The 17,499-nt window shown below is 40.3% G+C and overlaps 1 protein-coding gene across 1 annotated transcript in view; it reads left to right on the top strand.

The window, feature by feature from the left end:
- Positions 1–2,584: 2,584 nt before the first annotated feature.
- The window catches only part of DNAH7 (dynein axonemal heavy chain 7), a 574,291-nt gene continuing 559,376 nt past the window's right edge, over positions 2,585–17,499 (top strand). The window contains exons 1-5 of the mRNA XM_040440176.1: positions 2,585–2,649; positions 7,833–7,944; positions 13,508–13,685; positions 14,352–14,439; positions 16,310–16,490. Of these exons, the coding sequence (XP_040296110.1) occupies positions 13,615–13,685; positions 14,352–14,439; positions 16,310–16,490 (340 nt within the window). The 5' untranslated portion in view covers positions 2,585–2,649; positions 7,833–7,944; positions 13,508–13,614. The remainder of the gene's footprint in view (positions 2,650–7,832; positions 7,945–13,507; positions 13,686–14,351; positions 14,440–16,309; positions 16,491–17,499) is intronic.

The raw sequence follows: 17,499 nt of genomic DNA, 5'->3' as shown, positions 1-17,499 counted from the left end.
AAAAATGTAGTGCGACCTCTGCTGACGGCCCTGTGTAGCGCATGGCACAGGCATTATTCCAGAGAATACTGCCTTGGAGGTCCTTCTCTTCAGCTTGGAGCTTTAAAATTATTTTTAAGGACCTTCTGCCTACCATTTATTTTGTGATTGGTACCAACATGGACCATGACAGCTGGGTCAGCCCCCCCACACCAGTAACTTATCCACCCGTTCCACCAAGGGAGACAGCAAACCATTGAGTTAAGGCGGTCTTGGTGACAAATTATTCTATCCGTCGTTCTGATTATAGAGTCCCCTATAACTACAAACTGTCTAGCCCTACCTGCACTAGCGTCCCCCCAACTACTAGCTGGGCTGTTCTTCCGGCTGTTAAGTACAACAGTATCCTTTAGGGCTGCCATTTCTGAAACTGACACCATTGCATCATCACCCAACTTAGCAATTTTGCTTGGAAGCACAGAAAGAGGATTGGTCTTTCTCTTCTGGGATCCCTTAATACTCCCTCTAACTACATTAACCCAGCGACTTGCCTGTTCCTGCTGATCCACCACCTGATCTCCAACTTCCATATCTACCCACTAACTGCCGTCTCAGTGAGCAGCATGCTCCTCTCAAGATTGTCACTTCCCTAACACGAGCTTCCAGATGGGCAACATGCTCACATCTTTCACTACAGTATGCATACATATGGCAGACTGTGCACTGAAGGAAACCTCCAATGTTCCTAGCCTTTATGCCAGTTATAAAAAAAACTATGAAGATGAAAAAAAAAAGTAGATTACTTACAGGTTCTTTGCGCCTTGTCTTTAGCTCTTTGTCTTAAACTCAGGTTTTTTACCTCTACTTATTCACAAGCCATTTACAATATACCAATACAGTGCTCTCACCTGCTGGCCCTTATTGGTATATATACTAGTAATAGCTACTGAAACCTGCTTGAGGCTTTAGAAAACCGGAGGCTATGGCGTCCATTGCTCATGTGAACTGGCACCATATTTAAAGTGGCAACTTCCATCGTAAATGTACGGCAGAGGTAGCCAAGGGGTTAATTAGGCTGCAAAACTGGCTAAATTCTTTAAAGGGGTTATCTGGGAATTTGATATTGATGGCCTATCATCAGGATGGGTCATCAGTATCAGATTGGTGGGGTCCGACTCCCAGGAACCACACTGATTCTCTGTTCAAAGAGGCTGAGGCACCGCATAAGTGTTTCGGCCAATTCCTAGGCCAGTGATGTGACCGTACATCTGTCACGTGCCCCAGGTATAGCTCAGTCCCATTCAAGTGAATGGGGTTGGGCTGCCTACTAGGCACAGCTGCTATACAATGTACGGTGCTCGTGAGCAGTGAGGAGACTGCAGTGCTCACCAGAGCTCCGATGAGCACAGCAGCCTCTTCAAAAAGCTGATCGGCAAACATCCTGAAGATAGGCCATCAATATCAAATCCATGTATAACTCCTTTAACTGCTTTATGAATGCATGTGCATTACTACAATACAAGTGCGCTGTGTGGCAGCACCCTTAGGAAGACATAGGGCACAATGGAAGGTAGCATGACTGAAGGATCAGACTACACAGGTTTTCTTTGTTGTCTCTTTCCGTGGAGACATAAAGTCTTACATTGCAGCTGCAAACGCAAAGGGCTAGATTTATGATTAGCTCAAGTCAAAATAATGGAGTGAAAAAGTCACAAATATTTGCGCAATCGCTAAAACTGTGCAAAAATTTGCGACTTTTATTGGCTTTGTGCTATGCTCGCCATTTTTCTGAAAGTGGGCGTGTTTTCTTATGTAAATTAATCTCTAGACAGATTTACTATTGCAACAATTTAAAAAGTCGCAAAAAATTGCACAATTTCACTCCAGTGAGGACCATGCTTATCTTATGCGACTTTTTAATAGAACATGCGACTTTTTCGTAACGAGGTGAGACTTTTGTAAAGCTGCTTACTGAAGTATAAATTGCTAACCATATTTATCACCGTATTAAAGGACCATTAATAAATCTGACTTAGCCAAAAGTGACTTTGGACATATGTAAAAGTGGAGTAACATGTAAGTGTAATGATAAATCTGGCCCAAAATGTTAGAAAATGTTTTAATTAAGCCTTGTTTTTGCAAACTAGTTTTTTCATTGTACAGTAGATACACCGCTGCAATACATAAAATTGGTTGCAAAGTGTGACATAGCTTTAAAATGAATATGTTGGTTTATAGTAAAAGAAAAGCATTGTTTCTATACTTATTTTTGAATCTTTTGATGCTTTTCGGGCAACACGTTGGCTTAGTGGTTAGCACTGGTGCCTTGCAGCGCAGGGGTCCTAGGTTTGAATCCGACCAAGGACAACATCTGCCTGTCTGTATGTTCTCCCCGTGTTTGCGTGGGTTTCCTCCGGGTACTCCGGTTTCCTTCCACACTCCAAAGACACACTGATAGGGACCTTAGATTGTGAGCCCCAATGGGGACAGTTGGATGCTAATGTGAGCATAATAAATAAATGTTTTGTCTATCTACTTTAATTGTGTCACTGCAAAACATATTTGTGTAAAAACAGAATGCTAACAATACTATTATTTCAACAGTCTGCAACCTACAACAAAGGAAGGCCTCCAAAGAGCTCTTTGAGATTTTTACCACAGCTACCAGAGGTAATTTTTGCCATTTTTATGTAGTCTGTTTTTGCACTATAGTGTTAGGATGACCATGTTTTGGTTTTCAAAAAGAGGACACCGCTCCTTAAATCAGACCTCAGATCAGAACCCGAAATCATAGTCCCAATAACTCACAACCCCTCCATCCCTTAATTCCAACCCCAAAGTCATGGCTCCTATAACCTCCTCCCTCATCCTTTAAATCAGACCTCGGATCAGACCATAAAATAATGGCCCCTATAAAACTCCTCCCCCGTCAATCAGAGCAGACCCCAAAATCATAACCCCTGTAACATTCCCACTCCCTCCATCCCATACATCAGACCTTAGTTCAGACAAAAATAAATAAATACAATTTTCCTCTCCTGCCCTGGAAGGTAGCGGCACTCTGGAGATCCAGAGCGCTCTTCTTTCAGCTCTGTGCTGACCCGACATCGCTCAGCGTGAGGTCACAGTGTGCTCCTGTGCGCACTACATCCTCATCCTAAACAGCACAGAACCTGGAGCAGAAAACCAGGGAACGGTGAGTAAGAACAGCCCTAGCAGTGCTACACTCACCGCTTGTATCTAGGATTGTTTTTAAGAATTTGTGTGAAATTGCATATAGGCAACTTACTAATATATCCTTATTAGAAGTTCTGTGCTGTTTTACTACTGTAAAAGCCACACCACCTTGTAAATTCAAGACTTCTGCCCTGACAACACGCCTGAAAACACACTGTGCATGTGTTAGGTTGCTGAACTTCCAGGACCTTCGTAAGCAAAGATGAAAGCTTTCTTGCACAAGACCACTACATACTAGAAACTAGCACATGCATGCTACATTTGTATAGAGATATTGCAAGATTATGCTTGACCCTTCATTTTCAGGGCAAAAGCAGAGTGTTGTCAGGTTGGACGGTTTGACTTGGGCTACTTTCACACTGGCGTTTTGGCTTTCCGTTTGTGAGATCCGTTCAGGGCTCTCACAAGCGGTCCAAAACGGATCAGTTTTGCCCTAATGCATTCTGAATGGTGTCGAGTATTTATTTCATATAAGATATGAAATCATAAAAATTATTATTTCATATTTTTATGAAATATAATAAATGAAAAATGTAATTGGCGGACATATAAACGCCAGTTCTTTTATTGATGAGATCTAAAGTTAATTCGTGCAGCTAATGAAACGGGGTGCAATTAATTATATAAAATATAATTTATTACAAATACATACAGTAAAAATGGCATACTAATTAATACAAGGATAATATCAAAATTGACCACAAGATGGTGCTCCATCGTTTACGCCAGGCTCACTTAATTTACTACACCAAGTACAATATAATGCTACTCTTTTTTTAAAACAAATTATTACCGATTAGTGTACTGGTTATCAAAACATTATGATGCAATGGAAAAAACAATAGAAATGAATCTGCGGAAAGTCCCTTATGCACAATCAAAGAATATGGCAGTAAGAGACACCTTATAAATACGCCCATTGGCCTAACTACGGATAAGAAAATCCGATCAGAGATCCCACTCTGTTAGAAATATTACAGGAATTCTAATGATGTGCACATTCATTAAAATTTCCCATAAAATTATTGTTTTAACACTATTGACCCACTAATAATGGGGTCTCAACTATATGCCAATTGGAGCGATTTATAATTACTGCAAATTAATTATACATTACCCCTGGCTTTGGGATAAAGAGCTTTTAGAAGGGACCCAGCTTTCCAGGATTTAGATCTGTCAGTTTCTTTTGCGAGTCTCGGGTGTGTCCCTGGAAGAATTCCTTAGGGTGTAGGGAGCTTTTCCTTAGGACTGGAAGTGTTGAAGATGTTCTGTGATCTGTGACGTCCTGTGGTATGTTCCTGACGTGTGAAGTAATGATGATCTTAAATGAATCTTGTGAAGTGATGCTGATTCTGAATGAATATCCCCTGATCTCCAAAACTGGATCAGATATTCTAATCCTTATCTATGCCCATCCCCTCTTGGATTAGGGATTTCCAATTAGATATGTTAATTATGGGGATGATGTCACTTAATTGGCATTCCTTAGAAACTTCTGCCCATCTACCACTTGATGGCACTGTTGTTTCATATATGAAATTTAAATGTTCAGGAATGCCAAATGCATACATATCTAACCTGTTCCCATGACTTTTTTAACCTTTCCCATTAAATCAACCAAGGAGGTACTCTTTCTGACACTTTTTGCTCAGACCGACTGGCGTTATTAGAAGTTTCCCTAATCCTTGAATTTATGGGGCAGATAAGAATACAATAGTCCTTAGAAAATTTTACCCAGTTTGTGTATCTTAGCCATCCAAATGACTAATTAATTGCCGTCTAAGATAACTGAGCTTTTCTCTAAAAGACTATCCTCTGAGTAGAAAACCAGCTTATATGCTTCTACAGAATATACTCTATTGATACAAATGTGGTATAATATATATATAAATGGATACAATGATACATTATCAATAACTAGATATGAATATACAAACATTATATATATCATTGGTTAAAATATATTAAATTACATACAATCACACGTGAATATATACTTTATACTGGTGATTATATGGAATAACGCTGCATACCAGTGTCTTAAACAATAACCTCTCATGACCCCGGTAGTTAAGACAGTTTATGTGAGACCCATTATATTCTCTAAGATACCACATCTGTTGGCAATAACTTTTAAAACAATATACATTGCATGCCAGTGACTATCCTGACCTTTTTTGGCTTATTCCAACAGAGAGTTTGGCCTCTTAAAGGTAATGTGAATCTCCATTTTGGTTCTAATATTGTCAGACCTTAATATGCAGATATAAATATGCCAGACAATGGAAAATGATCCGCTCAGAATGCATCAGTTTGCATCAGCTCCATTCCGCTCTGGAGGCGGACACCAAAACGCTGCTTGGTGTCCATCTGACGAAACTGAGCCAAACGGATCCGTCCTGGCACACAATGTAAATCCATGGGGACGGATCCGTTTTCTATGACACAATAGAAAACGGATCCACCCTCTATTGACTTTAAATGGTGTTCAAGATGGATCCGTCTTGGCTAAAGATAATATTAACTGATCCGTTCTGAACGGATGCAGACGTTTGTATTATCTGAACGGATCCATCTGTGCAGATCCATGACGGATCCGCACCAAACGCGAGTGTGAAAGTAGCCTTGGCAGAGAGGCATGACTTTTCAGTGTAAGAAAACTGCTCAGAACCTTTAATAACTATTGTAGTTTGCCTATATGTCTATATCACACACATTCAAAACACATTCAATCCATTATGCGAGCAACCACCTTTAAAGGGGCTGTCTCATTGCAACAACTTATCCCTTACCTACAGGATCACTAGAATGGGGTCTGTGTTCCCCTTTTTGAATGTAGCAATGCACTGTGCTGTTTTATTCAACTGTATGCGGCTGCCATATGCTAAGGGCCCCGACATCTGCTATCCTGTGGATAGCAGATAAGTTGTTGTAATGGGACTACTCCTTTTACAAAAGCAAGTAGAAGCATGGTTTCTTACATTGCAGAAAAAAGAAATAAACATATTTTAAAACATAAAGGGGGTGTCTAGTGCCTTTCTCTTTTGTCCAACCTGGCATTGACTCTGCTGCTTGCTGGGCGGGACAGTTGCTGAGGGAGTCATCTGCTGTCCAGCAAGTATTGTGTATGTGTCCTATTAATTGGAAAAGGACATGTGCAAGATAGTTGCATTGTATGTCACCACCGCTCAATGATGAATGTAGCTTTCGGGCTGCGAAAAGTTGGGAACCACTAGATTAAGCTTATTTCTAAACTCAGCATTAATTAGCTGAAGTCAGGGATATATACAGATTCATTCTACTAATTAAACCCAATCTCCAAAATCTTTAGATCAGTACTGAATCTAACCATTTAAATGCCTAGACCATCAGAGATCTTTACATTAGTCCCTTTACTGCTCTAGACCACTATATGTATTGTCATTAACCCTTTTTCTGCCCAAGACCACCAGGGAAACTGACATTCACCCTTTGCTAGCCTAAAATACCAAGGATTCTTACATTACCCCCTTCACTGCCCTAGAGCACTAGGGATCCTTTAATTAGTTCCTTCACTGCCTTAGACCACTAGGTATACTAGAATTAACCCCTCAGCTGCCCTAGACCAATAGGAATACTGAGATTAACCCCTTTACTGCCCAAGATCACCAGGGATACTGATACTAAGTAGTATATTCACCAGCTATCCAGCCAAGGGATGTTCCAGTTGCACGGATTTCACTTCAGGAAGTTTAGGTAATAGAACCAAAACAGAAAGCAATCCAGCTCCACCAGAATGAGAACAGATACCATTGAGTCACAGATAACGGTGAGTACAAATGACATGTACATGTTATGATTAAGATCGTTTAGTTGATCGAAACGCATAATTTGTTCTCACTAATATTACCTGTGACTTTTTAATGTTCTAAATAAAGGAGATTTTAATTCTCATTCTAGTGTAGCTGAATTGCTTTCTGTTTTGGTTACAGTGACACCAACACTATTACTGTCATAAATCACCAGAGATGCTGGCATTAACCCTTTCACTTAAGACCACCAGAGATACAGATATTAACTCCTTCACTACTGTAGATTACCAGGGATGCAGACAATAACCTCAGTGCTCAACCTAGATGCTCTTAATACTATTTTCTTTGATGCTGTGTTAATATTTTTTGCCGTTTTGTTTTGCCCAGCTTAGAGGTAACAGTGCCCAAGTCCTAGGTGCTTCACTCACTAGCTATAAAAGCAGAGAACATCAGTGACAGGATATCTTTGAACTGGTTTTCCACGTTTTCTTATACATACATAATTGTAATGTATGTATGCAATTTAATTATTTACAAACATATAGTGGCTGAAAAAGTGACTGCTATACAAAGTGAGTACTAAGCAAACAGACATAAATATGCTAATAGAAGTATGCAAATACTGAATCCTGGCTATATTTACTATACTTTAAATTTGCTTCTGTGATAGACATATACAATGCCATAGGTACCACAGCCAGTATATTTGAACTGGTATGTCATACTACTTTGCGTTCAAGTTAGTGAAGCTTGGGAAACAACAGTCGAAAAGATATAAACTAGGAAACATCAGCAGCTGAGATTAATATTAATGTATTTTTTTAGGTTAGTTCCAAGCCCGAGTGGAGAAAGGCCCCACCATCTTTTCTTCCGAGAGAATATGAAGAGAAGGATGATGAATCAAAAGATGTCCACGACCTTTACAACTTATCACAAAGTAAGTTAAAAAACAAAACACCTCCAACCTTTGTGTAAAGAGTATTTCACTGTTTTGCTGCACTTCATGTCACCGAACTCTGATCAGAAAATGATGGTGGGAATCTTTAGGGTGATAGAGGGGAAGTCTTTTGCTAACAACCTTGCTTATCAAAGTGTAAGTTATGTGTAGCATTGAAGTGTAGCCTGTTCCTAGATGGAAAAGGATTTAGGAAAACTAGAAGAATGGTCAGAACTCTGGCAACTGAAATTTAATGTGGATAAGTGCAAGATAATGCACCTGGGGCGTAAAAACCCAAGGGCAGAATATAGAATATTTGACACAGTCCTGACCTCAGTATCTGAGGAAAGGGATTTAGGAGTAATTATTTCAGAAGACTTAAAGGTGGGAAGACAATGTAATAGAGCAGCACGAAATGCCAGCAGAATGCTTGGATGTATAGGGAGAGGTATAAGCAGTAGAAAGAGTGAAGTGCTTATGCCGCTGTACAGAACACTGGTGAGACCTCACTTGGAGTATTGTGCGCAGTACTGGAGGCCATATCTCCAGAAGGATATAGATACTCTAGAGAGAGTTCAGAGAAGAGCTACTAAACTAGTACATGGATTGCAGCATAAAACTTACCAGGAAAGGTTAAAGGACCTTAACATGTACAGCTTGGAAGAAAGAAGAGACAGAGGGGATATGATAGAAACTTTTAAATACATAAAGGGAATCAACTCGGTAAAGGAGGAGAGCATATTTAAAAGAAGAAAAACTACCACAAGAGGACACAGTTTTAAATTAGAGGGGCAAAGGTTTAAAAGTAATATAAGGAAGTATTACTTTACTGAGAGAGTAGTGGATGCATGGAATAGCCTTCCTGCAGAAGTGGTAGCTGCAAATACAGTGAAGGGGTTTAAGCATGCATGGGATAGGCATAAGGCTATCCTTCATATAAGATAGGGCCAGGGACTATTAATAGGATTCAGATATATTGGGCAGACTAGATGGGCCAAATGGTTCTTATCTGCCGACACATTCTATGTTTCTATGTTTCTATGTTTCTAAGATAATGCTGAATATTATAAGAAAAAATTCAAATTATTTTACCATTTGGTGGTTAATGGAAAACTAATTACACTAGTTTTCCCCACGCCTCCACAACGGCACTTCCTGGAGGGTACCCGCCTCTTCAGTGACAGGAAAAAAATGAAGATCGACGTATAAAGGTCCCCTCCCCTTTACCTTCACCAGTTGTTTTCCTGTCCCTCAAGTGGTAGGTGGAGATTGACGGTGCGCAGGGCCTTTGGTAAGTTATCCCTGAGTTTTCCGGAGGGCTCCTGCAGGGGAAAGGATCCCGGAGAATGGGTGTACTGCTTCCCCTCCCCTATGGCATTTGTCCGGCATGTGCTGGCTGCCCCGGTCTCCCCACTAGAGGAGAAGGCTGTGTGTGGGGCATTCGGTGGCTGGGGCGTTCCTGGGCCGGGAGCGCTCCGATCCTGCTTCTGGCTGCGGCGTGCTGCGTTCCACTGTTGGAACGCAGCGCAAGAAGTGACATCATCACGCCTACCCGGAAGTCTTCAGGCGGCAAATTCAAAAGCTGGTTGGCGTCCTACAGGTGAGCAGTGTGCTACAGGAAAGGAATAGTGGCGTTTCCATTTGCACCCCTATGTCTGCCCCTGGTGAAATTGATTCAGCAAAAAAGATCACTAATGCCCCCAGGCCCTCAAGCCTAGTAAGCCTCCTCCCTGAGGACATTTATATTGTCAAATTCACCCTATATGTTCACAGGGTGTTATGTCTTATCTTTTGGGTGACAGCTTTGCTATTTAAAGTTTTTTCCTTAATACCCAAATTCTGACTCTACACCCCATATTTTAATTTTAGGGAAGTTAGAGTCTAAGATCATCCGGAGAACCGTCACAGAAGAAAAAATGTCAAATGTGCAAAAAGACATTATTCTAGACCACTAAAAAATCTCTTTGCCAAAGATGTATAAATAGAGTGGTATCCGAGGAATCTCCATCTATTGTAGATAGCCTGAGATCCTTAATTAAGGAAGAGATTGGAGCAGCTATCGACGCAAGACTAGCGGTAGTCTCTCCAAAACTATCCACTTCTAGAGTGTTTCCTTCTGTGACCAAGGAACAGCTTTCCGAGCTGGATGAACAAGAGGCTTCTTCAGATACGGAGTCTAGTGGATGTGAGGACTCCTCAGGTCTCCCCTTATGTTTTATTGAGGAGACTGAAAGCTTATTTAAAAACAACAGGGCAACAATAAATTTGGATGAGTCAAAAGAACCTTTGACCGTCCAAGATCAAATGTTCTTAGGACTAGGGGAGAAAAAGAAGCGAGTCTTCCCGGTTCACTCTAACATTAGAAATTTAATCTTGAACGAATGGAAGGATCCAGAAAAGAGACAGGCAGCATCTAGAATGTTCAAGAGGAAGTATCCCTTTGCTGAAGAAGATTCCAGCTCTTGGGATAAAGCCCCAAGAGTAGATGCGCCAGTGGCTAAAAGATCTGCATTACCTTTCGAAGACTTGGGAGTCCTTAAGGATCCTATGGACAAGAAGTGTGAATCCCTACTCAAGAAGTCCTGGGAATCTTCTATGGCTTCATTACATCCAGGAGTATCCGCTACTTATACAGCAAGAACTCTGTCATTATGGCTGACTCAATTGGCAGAGCATATTCAGTCGGGCACTCCTAGAGAGGACATTCTAGCCTTCATCTCGATCCTGAAACAAGCTTCCAACTTCCTGACTGACACTGCCGCAGATGTTGTGAAATTATCAGCAAAAACCGCAGCTTTATCAAACGCCTCCTGTAGGGCAATTTGGTTAAGATCATGGAATGGAGATGCGGCATCAAAAAATTGACTTTGTGCTATTCCTTGTGAAGGGGATCGCTTATTTGGGAAGACACTAGACGATATCCTAGAGAAGGCCTCCGATAGGAAGAAGAGTTTCCCTACTGAATCGAGATTCTTCCATCAAAGACGTAATTTTCGTGCCCAAAGACGTCCTGCATATGATCAGAAAAAGAAAAATCAGGGATCCTCATGGCAATCATCGAAAAACAAGAATAGAGGATTCCTCTTCTCGGATAAGTCCTCCCGTCCAAGTACCACACAATGATGCCAGAAGTCTAGTCGGGGGAGATTAATTTCGACCAAGCCTGGGTGCAGATTCATGCATCACCTTGGGTACTATGTGTAATAGCATCAGGATACAGGCTGGAGCTATCAAGTATTCCCCCAGACAGATACCTGAAGAATTTAAAGTTAAAAAAGGAAAAACAAGAAGCTCTAGAATCGTAGATTGCGCTTCTACTTCAGAAAAACGCAATAGTTCAAGTTCCTCCAGAGGAAGAAAAAAAGGGCTTCTATTCTTCAGTCTTTTTGGTGAAGAAGCCAGACCAGTCATTCAAATTGATAATAAATCTGAAGAATCTGAACAAATTTATAACATACAAGAAGTTCAAAATGGAAACAGTCAGGTCCACAATCAACCTAATACCCAAAGACTGGGTAATGGCAAAAATAGATCTATCTGATGCTTATTACCACGTTCCAATCCATCAATATTACCAGAAATGTTTGAGAATGGTAGTCTGGATTCAGGGGAGAATGAATCATTTCCAATTCCAGATTCTTCCCTTCGGCCTATCCTCTGCCCCAAGAGTATTTACAAAGATTATTGCAGAAATTTCAAGCTTCTTCCATCGGTCAGAGATACTCTTGATTCTATACCTGGACGACTTGTTAATAACAGCCTCGACAACAGAATCCCTTCTATTGCAGTTACAGACTGTAGTCAAAACTTTGTCATATTTAGGTTGGATAATCAATATGAAAAAGTCAGACCTAGTTCCAGATTATCGGCAAGTATTCCTAGGGGTAATCCTAGATTCTCATCTAATGTCCTCCTTTCTTCTGGAGGAAAAAAGGGAAGACCTGGTCCGAAGAATAGCAAGGTTTCAAAGATTACGCAAGACATCTATAAGAGAGATCATGATGATTCTAGGAGTAATGACTTCCACAATATCATCAGTGAAATGGCCCCAGGCTCAATCAAGAGTGCTTCAATCCTTCCGGTTACGGTCCTGGGATCGAAGACAGATATCTTTAAACAAGAGGCTGGAGATTCCTTTCCATGTAAAGCGCTCTCTTACCTGGTGGCTCAAAGAAGAGAACCTTTCCAGAGGTGTGGAATGGCGGCAGTCGGAGCAAATAGTAGTCACGACAGATGCAAGCAGCCAAGGCTGGGAGCTCACCTGAGCGGCAGGACATGTCAGGGACTATGGCAGAAGAGCCTTATCCGGCCATCTTCCAACATGCAAGAACTTCAGGCAGTCTGGCAATATTTTGCTCCTTCCCTGGTCCAGAATCATGTGAAGATATTTTCCGACAACTCGACCATGGTTGCTTAAGTGAACAAACGGGGGGGACAAGAAGTTGTCTTCTCTCGGCGGTGGCAGAAAAAATATTTGTTTGGGCCGAAGCAAACCTAAAATCTCTGAAGGCGGTCCATATAAAGGGGAAAGAAAATCATCTAGTGGACTTCTTGAGCAGAGAAAAACTGAGACAAGGAGATTGGAGCTTAAAGGATAACTGTCACATTTAGACCCTAATTTCAATTTTCCTATATGTAGTTACGGAAAACATGATATTCCAGAATCAGTTACTATTAGACTGACTTACCCCATATTTAATAAGATTCAGCCCTTAGCAACCAGTCTGCATACATTTTGGAGGTCTGATGAAGTATGGGGATCTTATTTTAGGTCAGATGAGGATTAGGGATCTGATTTAGGAGTCTGCTCTGAGGTCTGATGAAAAATATATATTTTCTTTTTTTCTCTGCTAATGAAAAATAAGAAAATTAATATTTTTATCAGACCTCAGATCAGATGAAAAATCTTTTTTTCTCTTATTTTTCTTTGTTAAAACCTAGATGCATCTTGTAGGGCGAAAAATACGGTGACTCGTGTGTAGATGTATAGCTTGTGGCTCCTGATAGACAAACTTTTTTTTTTTTGGCTCTTTGTGTCTGTAAGGTTGACCACCCTTGTTCTAGGCTATTAACTGGTAAAGGGGAGGGGGCTTTTATACGTCTATCTTCATTGTTTTCCTGTCCCTGATGAGGCGGGTACCCTCCAGGAAGTGCCGTTGTGGATGCTAAGGAAAAATTCAATTACAGATAAGAGTAATTTTCATCTTTCTGCCTTCCAAGTCTACACCATAACATTTAAGCAATTCTTATCAAGCAATTCTTATGCAAATTTCTGTATTTGACAGTTCCGAATACAAAACTGGATAGGACATAATAAGACCTTTTTGGTTATTCAGTAAAACTGAAGTTGAGCAAAAAGTGTGCTTTATTGGGCTTTAGATGGAAAGTGTTGACTAGTCTGTGAATGTAAGTAGGAATGCTATTATGCAATCACAAACTTTTAGATCAATTTTAAATTGAACCACCTGCACAAGAAAGGAAACTCTGCTAGAGAATCTAGAATGAATGTCATTAATAACCTTATTACGTTGACATTAGACATTTATACTGTTTTACATTTCAGGTTTTCTTGTCAGCCCAAAAAACAAAAGAAGCAAACTCTTGAACTCTAGCTTTCCGAAGCATAGACCTTCAAAATATGATGATTTATCGACTGGACCTTCTTTTAATATGCGAAGCAGTTATTCCCACCCAAAGAGGGACCGTGAGCAATACAGAAGTGCCCTTGTAGACATAATAATGTAAGTTATTATTATGTCATTTGTGTCTTCATAATGACTTGCATTCCAACACTGTGGTCTCACAAACCAGCAGTAAAATGCATTGAGGGGACTCCTTTTTGAGTCCTCTCCATTATGTACGTGAGCTAGGATGTCCTCTCAATACATTTTACCGCTGGAACGTTTTTGTTTTTTTAACAATTGAACTCTATGGTGATGGATGCCACTGTATGGTATCAGTCTGAGGCATTCGTTAACATATACGTTTTTGGTATATGTTAAATGGATGGCAAAAATGATGTAACTCAGCCTTAGGAGACAGGTTCTGCGGTAGTTAGAAAAGAGGTAGGCTGAGACACCTGCCTCTGTATTCTGCACAGTCATTTTCAGTGCTCAGTAGAAGATTGAAAATAGGCTTTCCCTAGTAGTGCTGTTAGAGAGTTACTAAGGAGAGTCTTTAGACCATGTTTTCTGGTGAAAAAACACATTGCAGATGTACGGCGCTGTCGGCTTGGCAAGCAGAGCAAAGGCCGCTGTGTCCACTGATGAGCCCAAAAAAATGAATCCTTATGATCATTAAGAAATTTGGCACATTTTTATTTGTTTGCTGTTTGCCTTCAGACATATATCAATGAAAAGTAGACTGACTAGTTTTCATTTAATTGTTGTATATTTTACTGTTTTCAGGAAAAATTATGGTGCTATAGTGCAGCCTCTTCAACTGGATCAAACAAGCTCATCTTCTGGCACATCTCCATTAGATAAAGACACTTTGGTAAGAAGAATAGAATTAAAAGGGAAACCCAGTCGGTTCTTGTTTTCCGCTATGATTCTCAAATTTCTAACATTTAATATAAAAATGCTGAATTATTTAGAAAAACAACCATATATGCACTAACTAAGCCCCATCAGAAAAAAATTCATGATCTTTTGCCAACATTTTTGTTATGCTTGGGATTTTTACAGAATCTTGGGTTTCATCTGAAAAAACTGCAACCACAAGGAAAACAGCCACACAATTTGAATGCACCCTTAAAGGGGTTATCGAAAAGTAGGAATAACCCCCCCCACCACCACCACCACAATGCCCGGGCTCCTCCTCCTCCTATAGATGATACTTACCCGGTCCCCTGATTATTACAAAATAAAGGGCAGCTATACCACTTCCTCTATTGGACCCGGCAATCACTTAATCACCAGGTGTCTTGGGCGTAGAAGAGCTACTAAGTATTGGCAAACCGTGAACAGCTCTGCCTGTGCACAATTGCCCCACAGGTTGCTGTTTTCCCCTTTAACTCCTTTGAATGTTCCAATTAGAGTTGAAAATTGCAAAATACTAAAATAATGTGTCTCTCAGAGGTCTTTTAGTGATCTCTTGGGGACATATTTTGTGACAAAAATATATAATTAAATAGAAATAAAAGAGAGAAAAAAATGCCCAATCCAACACAGTTGCACTTTGTGTGAAAAACTAAGCATATCTAGCATGTCTATTACACAACTGACACAAAATTGGGAACCCATTTTAATAACTTATTTTGGTATTAGTTTGTATATTTATTAAAACTTTACTTGGAAAAAAAATATTTATATTTTTACACAGTTTTCCTCAAATAAAACTAAGAAAGGAAAAAAAGATTCTGTAAAAACATATTAATAAAAAGCAATAGGTGCCACATAAAAAAACATGCAAATTATTTTGGTAGTCCAACAAATAAAGTTACGCCCGTTGAACCACTGTTTAGGATAAATGACTAAATAGTGCCTGGTCGTTTAAGTGGTTGTGCACCTTTTGGGGAGTGGGGGGTCTGCAAAGGGAAGCATACTTGCTTTCTTGGTGCTGGCTTCTTTGCTCCGCGGCCTTTGCTTCTCTGCTGGGCTCCGAGGATGTAAACTTCCTTTTGACATTGCTGCAGCCGATCCTTGACCACAGCGGTGACCTGCTCCCCTTGCGTCATGACAAATGGTTACATGGTACAAAGGGAGCAGGTCACTGCTACAGCATCAATTGCACAACCCCTTTAAGGCCTTGTCAGGTCTGGTCATTAAAGGGTTAATCACACCTGAGTATCTTCAGGTTTCCTGGCTATGGATCCAGCTGTGCAACACACTCTTGACAATGTCCCCCAATTTCTGTTACTTGCATCCACTTCCTGGTCTGACTCTAGCTCCATTCACTATTACTTTAGTTTTTTTTTTCCTGACATCTGCTGTCTTGATGTTGTGTCCTGGCAACTGCCACCAATCAAAAATCATTCTAGGAACCAAGGAGTTCAGTGAAAACTATGACTGTTGTAACATATATACAAACTTTCCAGTAATGTTTAGCAATCGGGGCAGATTGGCCATAGACCTTACAGGGAAATTTCCCAGGGAGCCGCCTGAACCCTCCTCACGGCTGGCTATTGGAAGTTTTTGGGATGTATTTTGTGCTGCTGGTAGTATTTTGTGATGGACTGTGGTATTTGGCTCTGTTGGGGTGGTATAATGTGCCACAATATGGTATTGCTGGCCCTGGCTTTCATCCATTTGGACCAGACTACAAAATAGGGCTGCTTTTAGTATTTTTCCAGTTGCCAGTCTGCCCCTGTTTAGCATGTTTACATTTTTTAGTTCATAACTTGCATTTTCTTTTCTCACATTAGAGGTACAATTACTACATAAGCCATGGGATTGACACAGAACATGTAGCTTCCATGGAAGATTCATGGCTGGAAAATGTCTTACGTTTGGTTCCGGAACACTTAAAGGTTTACACTGATAGTATTGATATGTTGTCAGATGAAATGAAAGAAGATTATCTTCTCAGTGTAAAGAAAGCAATTGGTGAGTTTCTTTTTTATTATCATCATTATTATTAATTGTTCTTGGATGACAAGACCACTTCCTGTTATCTCACATATATATTTCTATTATTATAGCCAAATTTACCACCCTAACTCCTCCCACAGTTTTTACACTACATAGACAGTAATATACCGAAACGTGCGTATTGTTCCCGATTGGTGTGCTCTTATTTTGTGGAACGTTTAGGCGAATGGTTCACAAAATATCTGCGTTTTTGTGGCGAAATTGGTCCCATAGGAATGAATGGCAGAATGTTCAAAACTAGAGTGGGAGCTGACAAAAGCTAGAGTGTGAGCTGAAAAATCAGGACATGATTTCTAAACTGCCACCACTCCCTCATTTTCAAGCCCACCTACACAAATCGGCTGCTAATGTTTTTATAAATGTATGTTTTAATGTAACTGTGAAGCACTTTGGCCAACAACATTGCAATTAAATGTGCTATATAAATAAATAAAAGTTGAAATGCATTTCTCACTCTATCCAGCTTGCCATGTGCACTTTTTAAATTTGATCAATCAATTGGTTAGTGTAATGTTTACTATCTTTACTCACTCCAAACACTCCTCACAGTTACTCTGCCCCGTCCAACCTTTCCACAGTTACTCCAGCCACACAACAGTTACTCAAGCCACTCCACCCAGTTACTCCGCCCGCTCCAGTTGTAGACTACTGGTGGAGGCAAGAACACTTCACACTATTTCCCCAGAAATTTTACCTTTTTTAGTTATGTATGTGTAATTAATTTCAGGCATCTGTACATCTAAAAAGGGAGTATACATACATCATCTAAAATAAAACAAGTGCAATAAGCATGAACTTATTAACCGACAGTCACAGAGGAGAGCAGTACTCTGCCCGGGACTGCATATGATCTTTGCCATTTCTTTTTAGTATTGTAGCTTGTAATACATGTGTCTTTCTGTACGATATGTTTAAATAGTCCAGTGCTCTACTTCTGCAGAATCCAAGCATGAGGGTTTATGAC

This window comes from Bufo bufo, chromosome 7 (genome assembly GCF_905171765.1).
Source record: "Bufo bufo chromosome 7, aBufBuf1.1, whole genome shotgun sequence".
In the NCBI taxonomy this organism is placed as follows: domain Eukaryota; kingdom Metazoa; phylum Chordata; class Amphibia; order Anura; family Bufonidae; genus Bufo; species Bufo bufo.
This window is presented reverse-complemented; position numbering and strand designations above follow the sequence as displayed.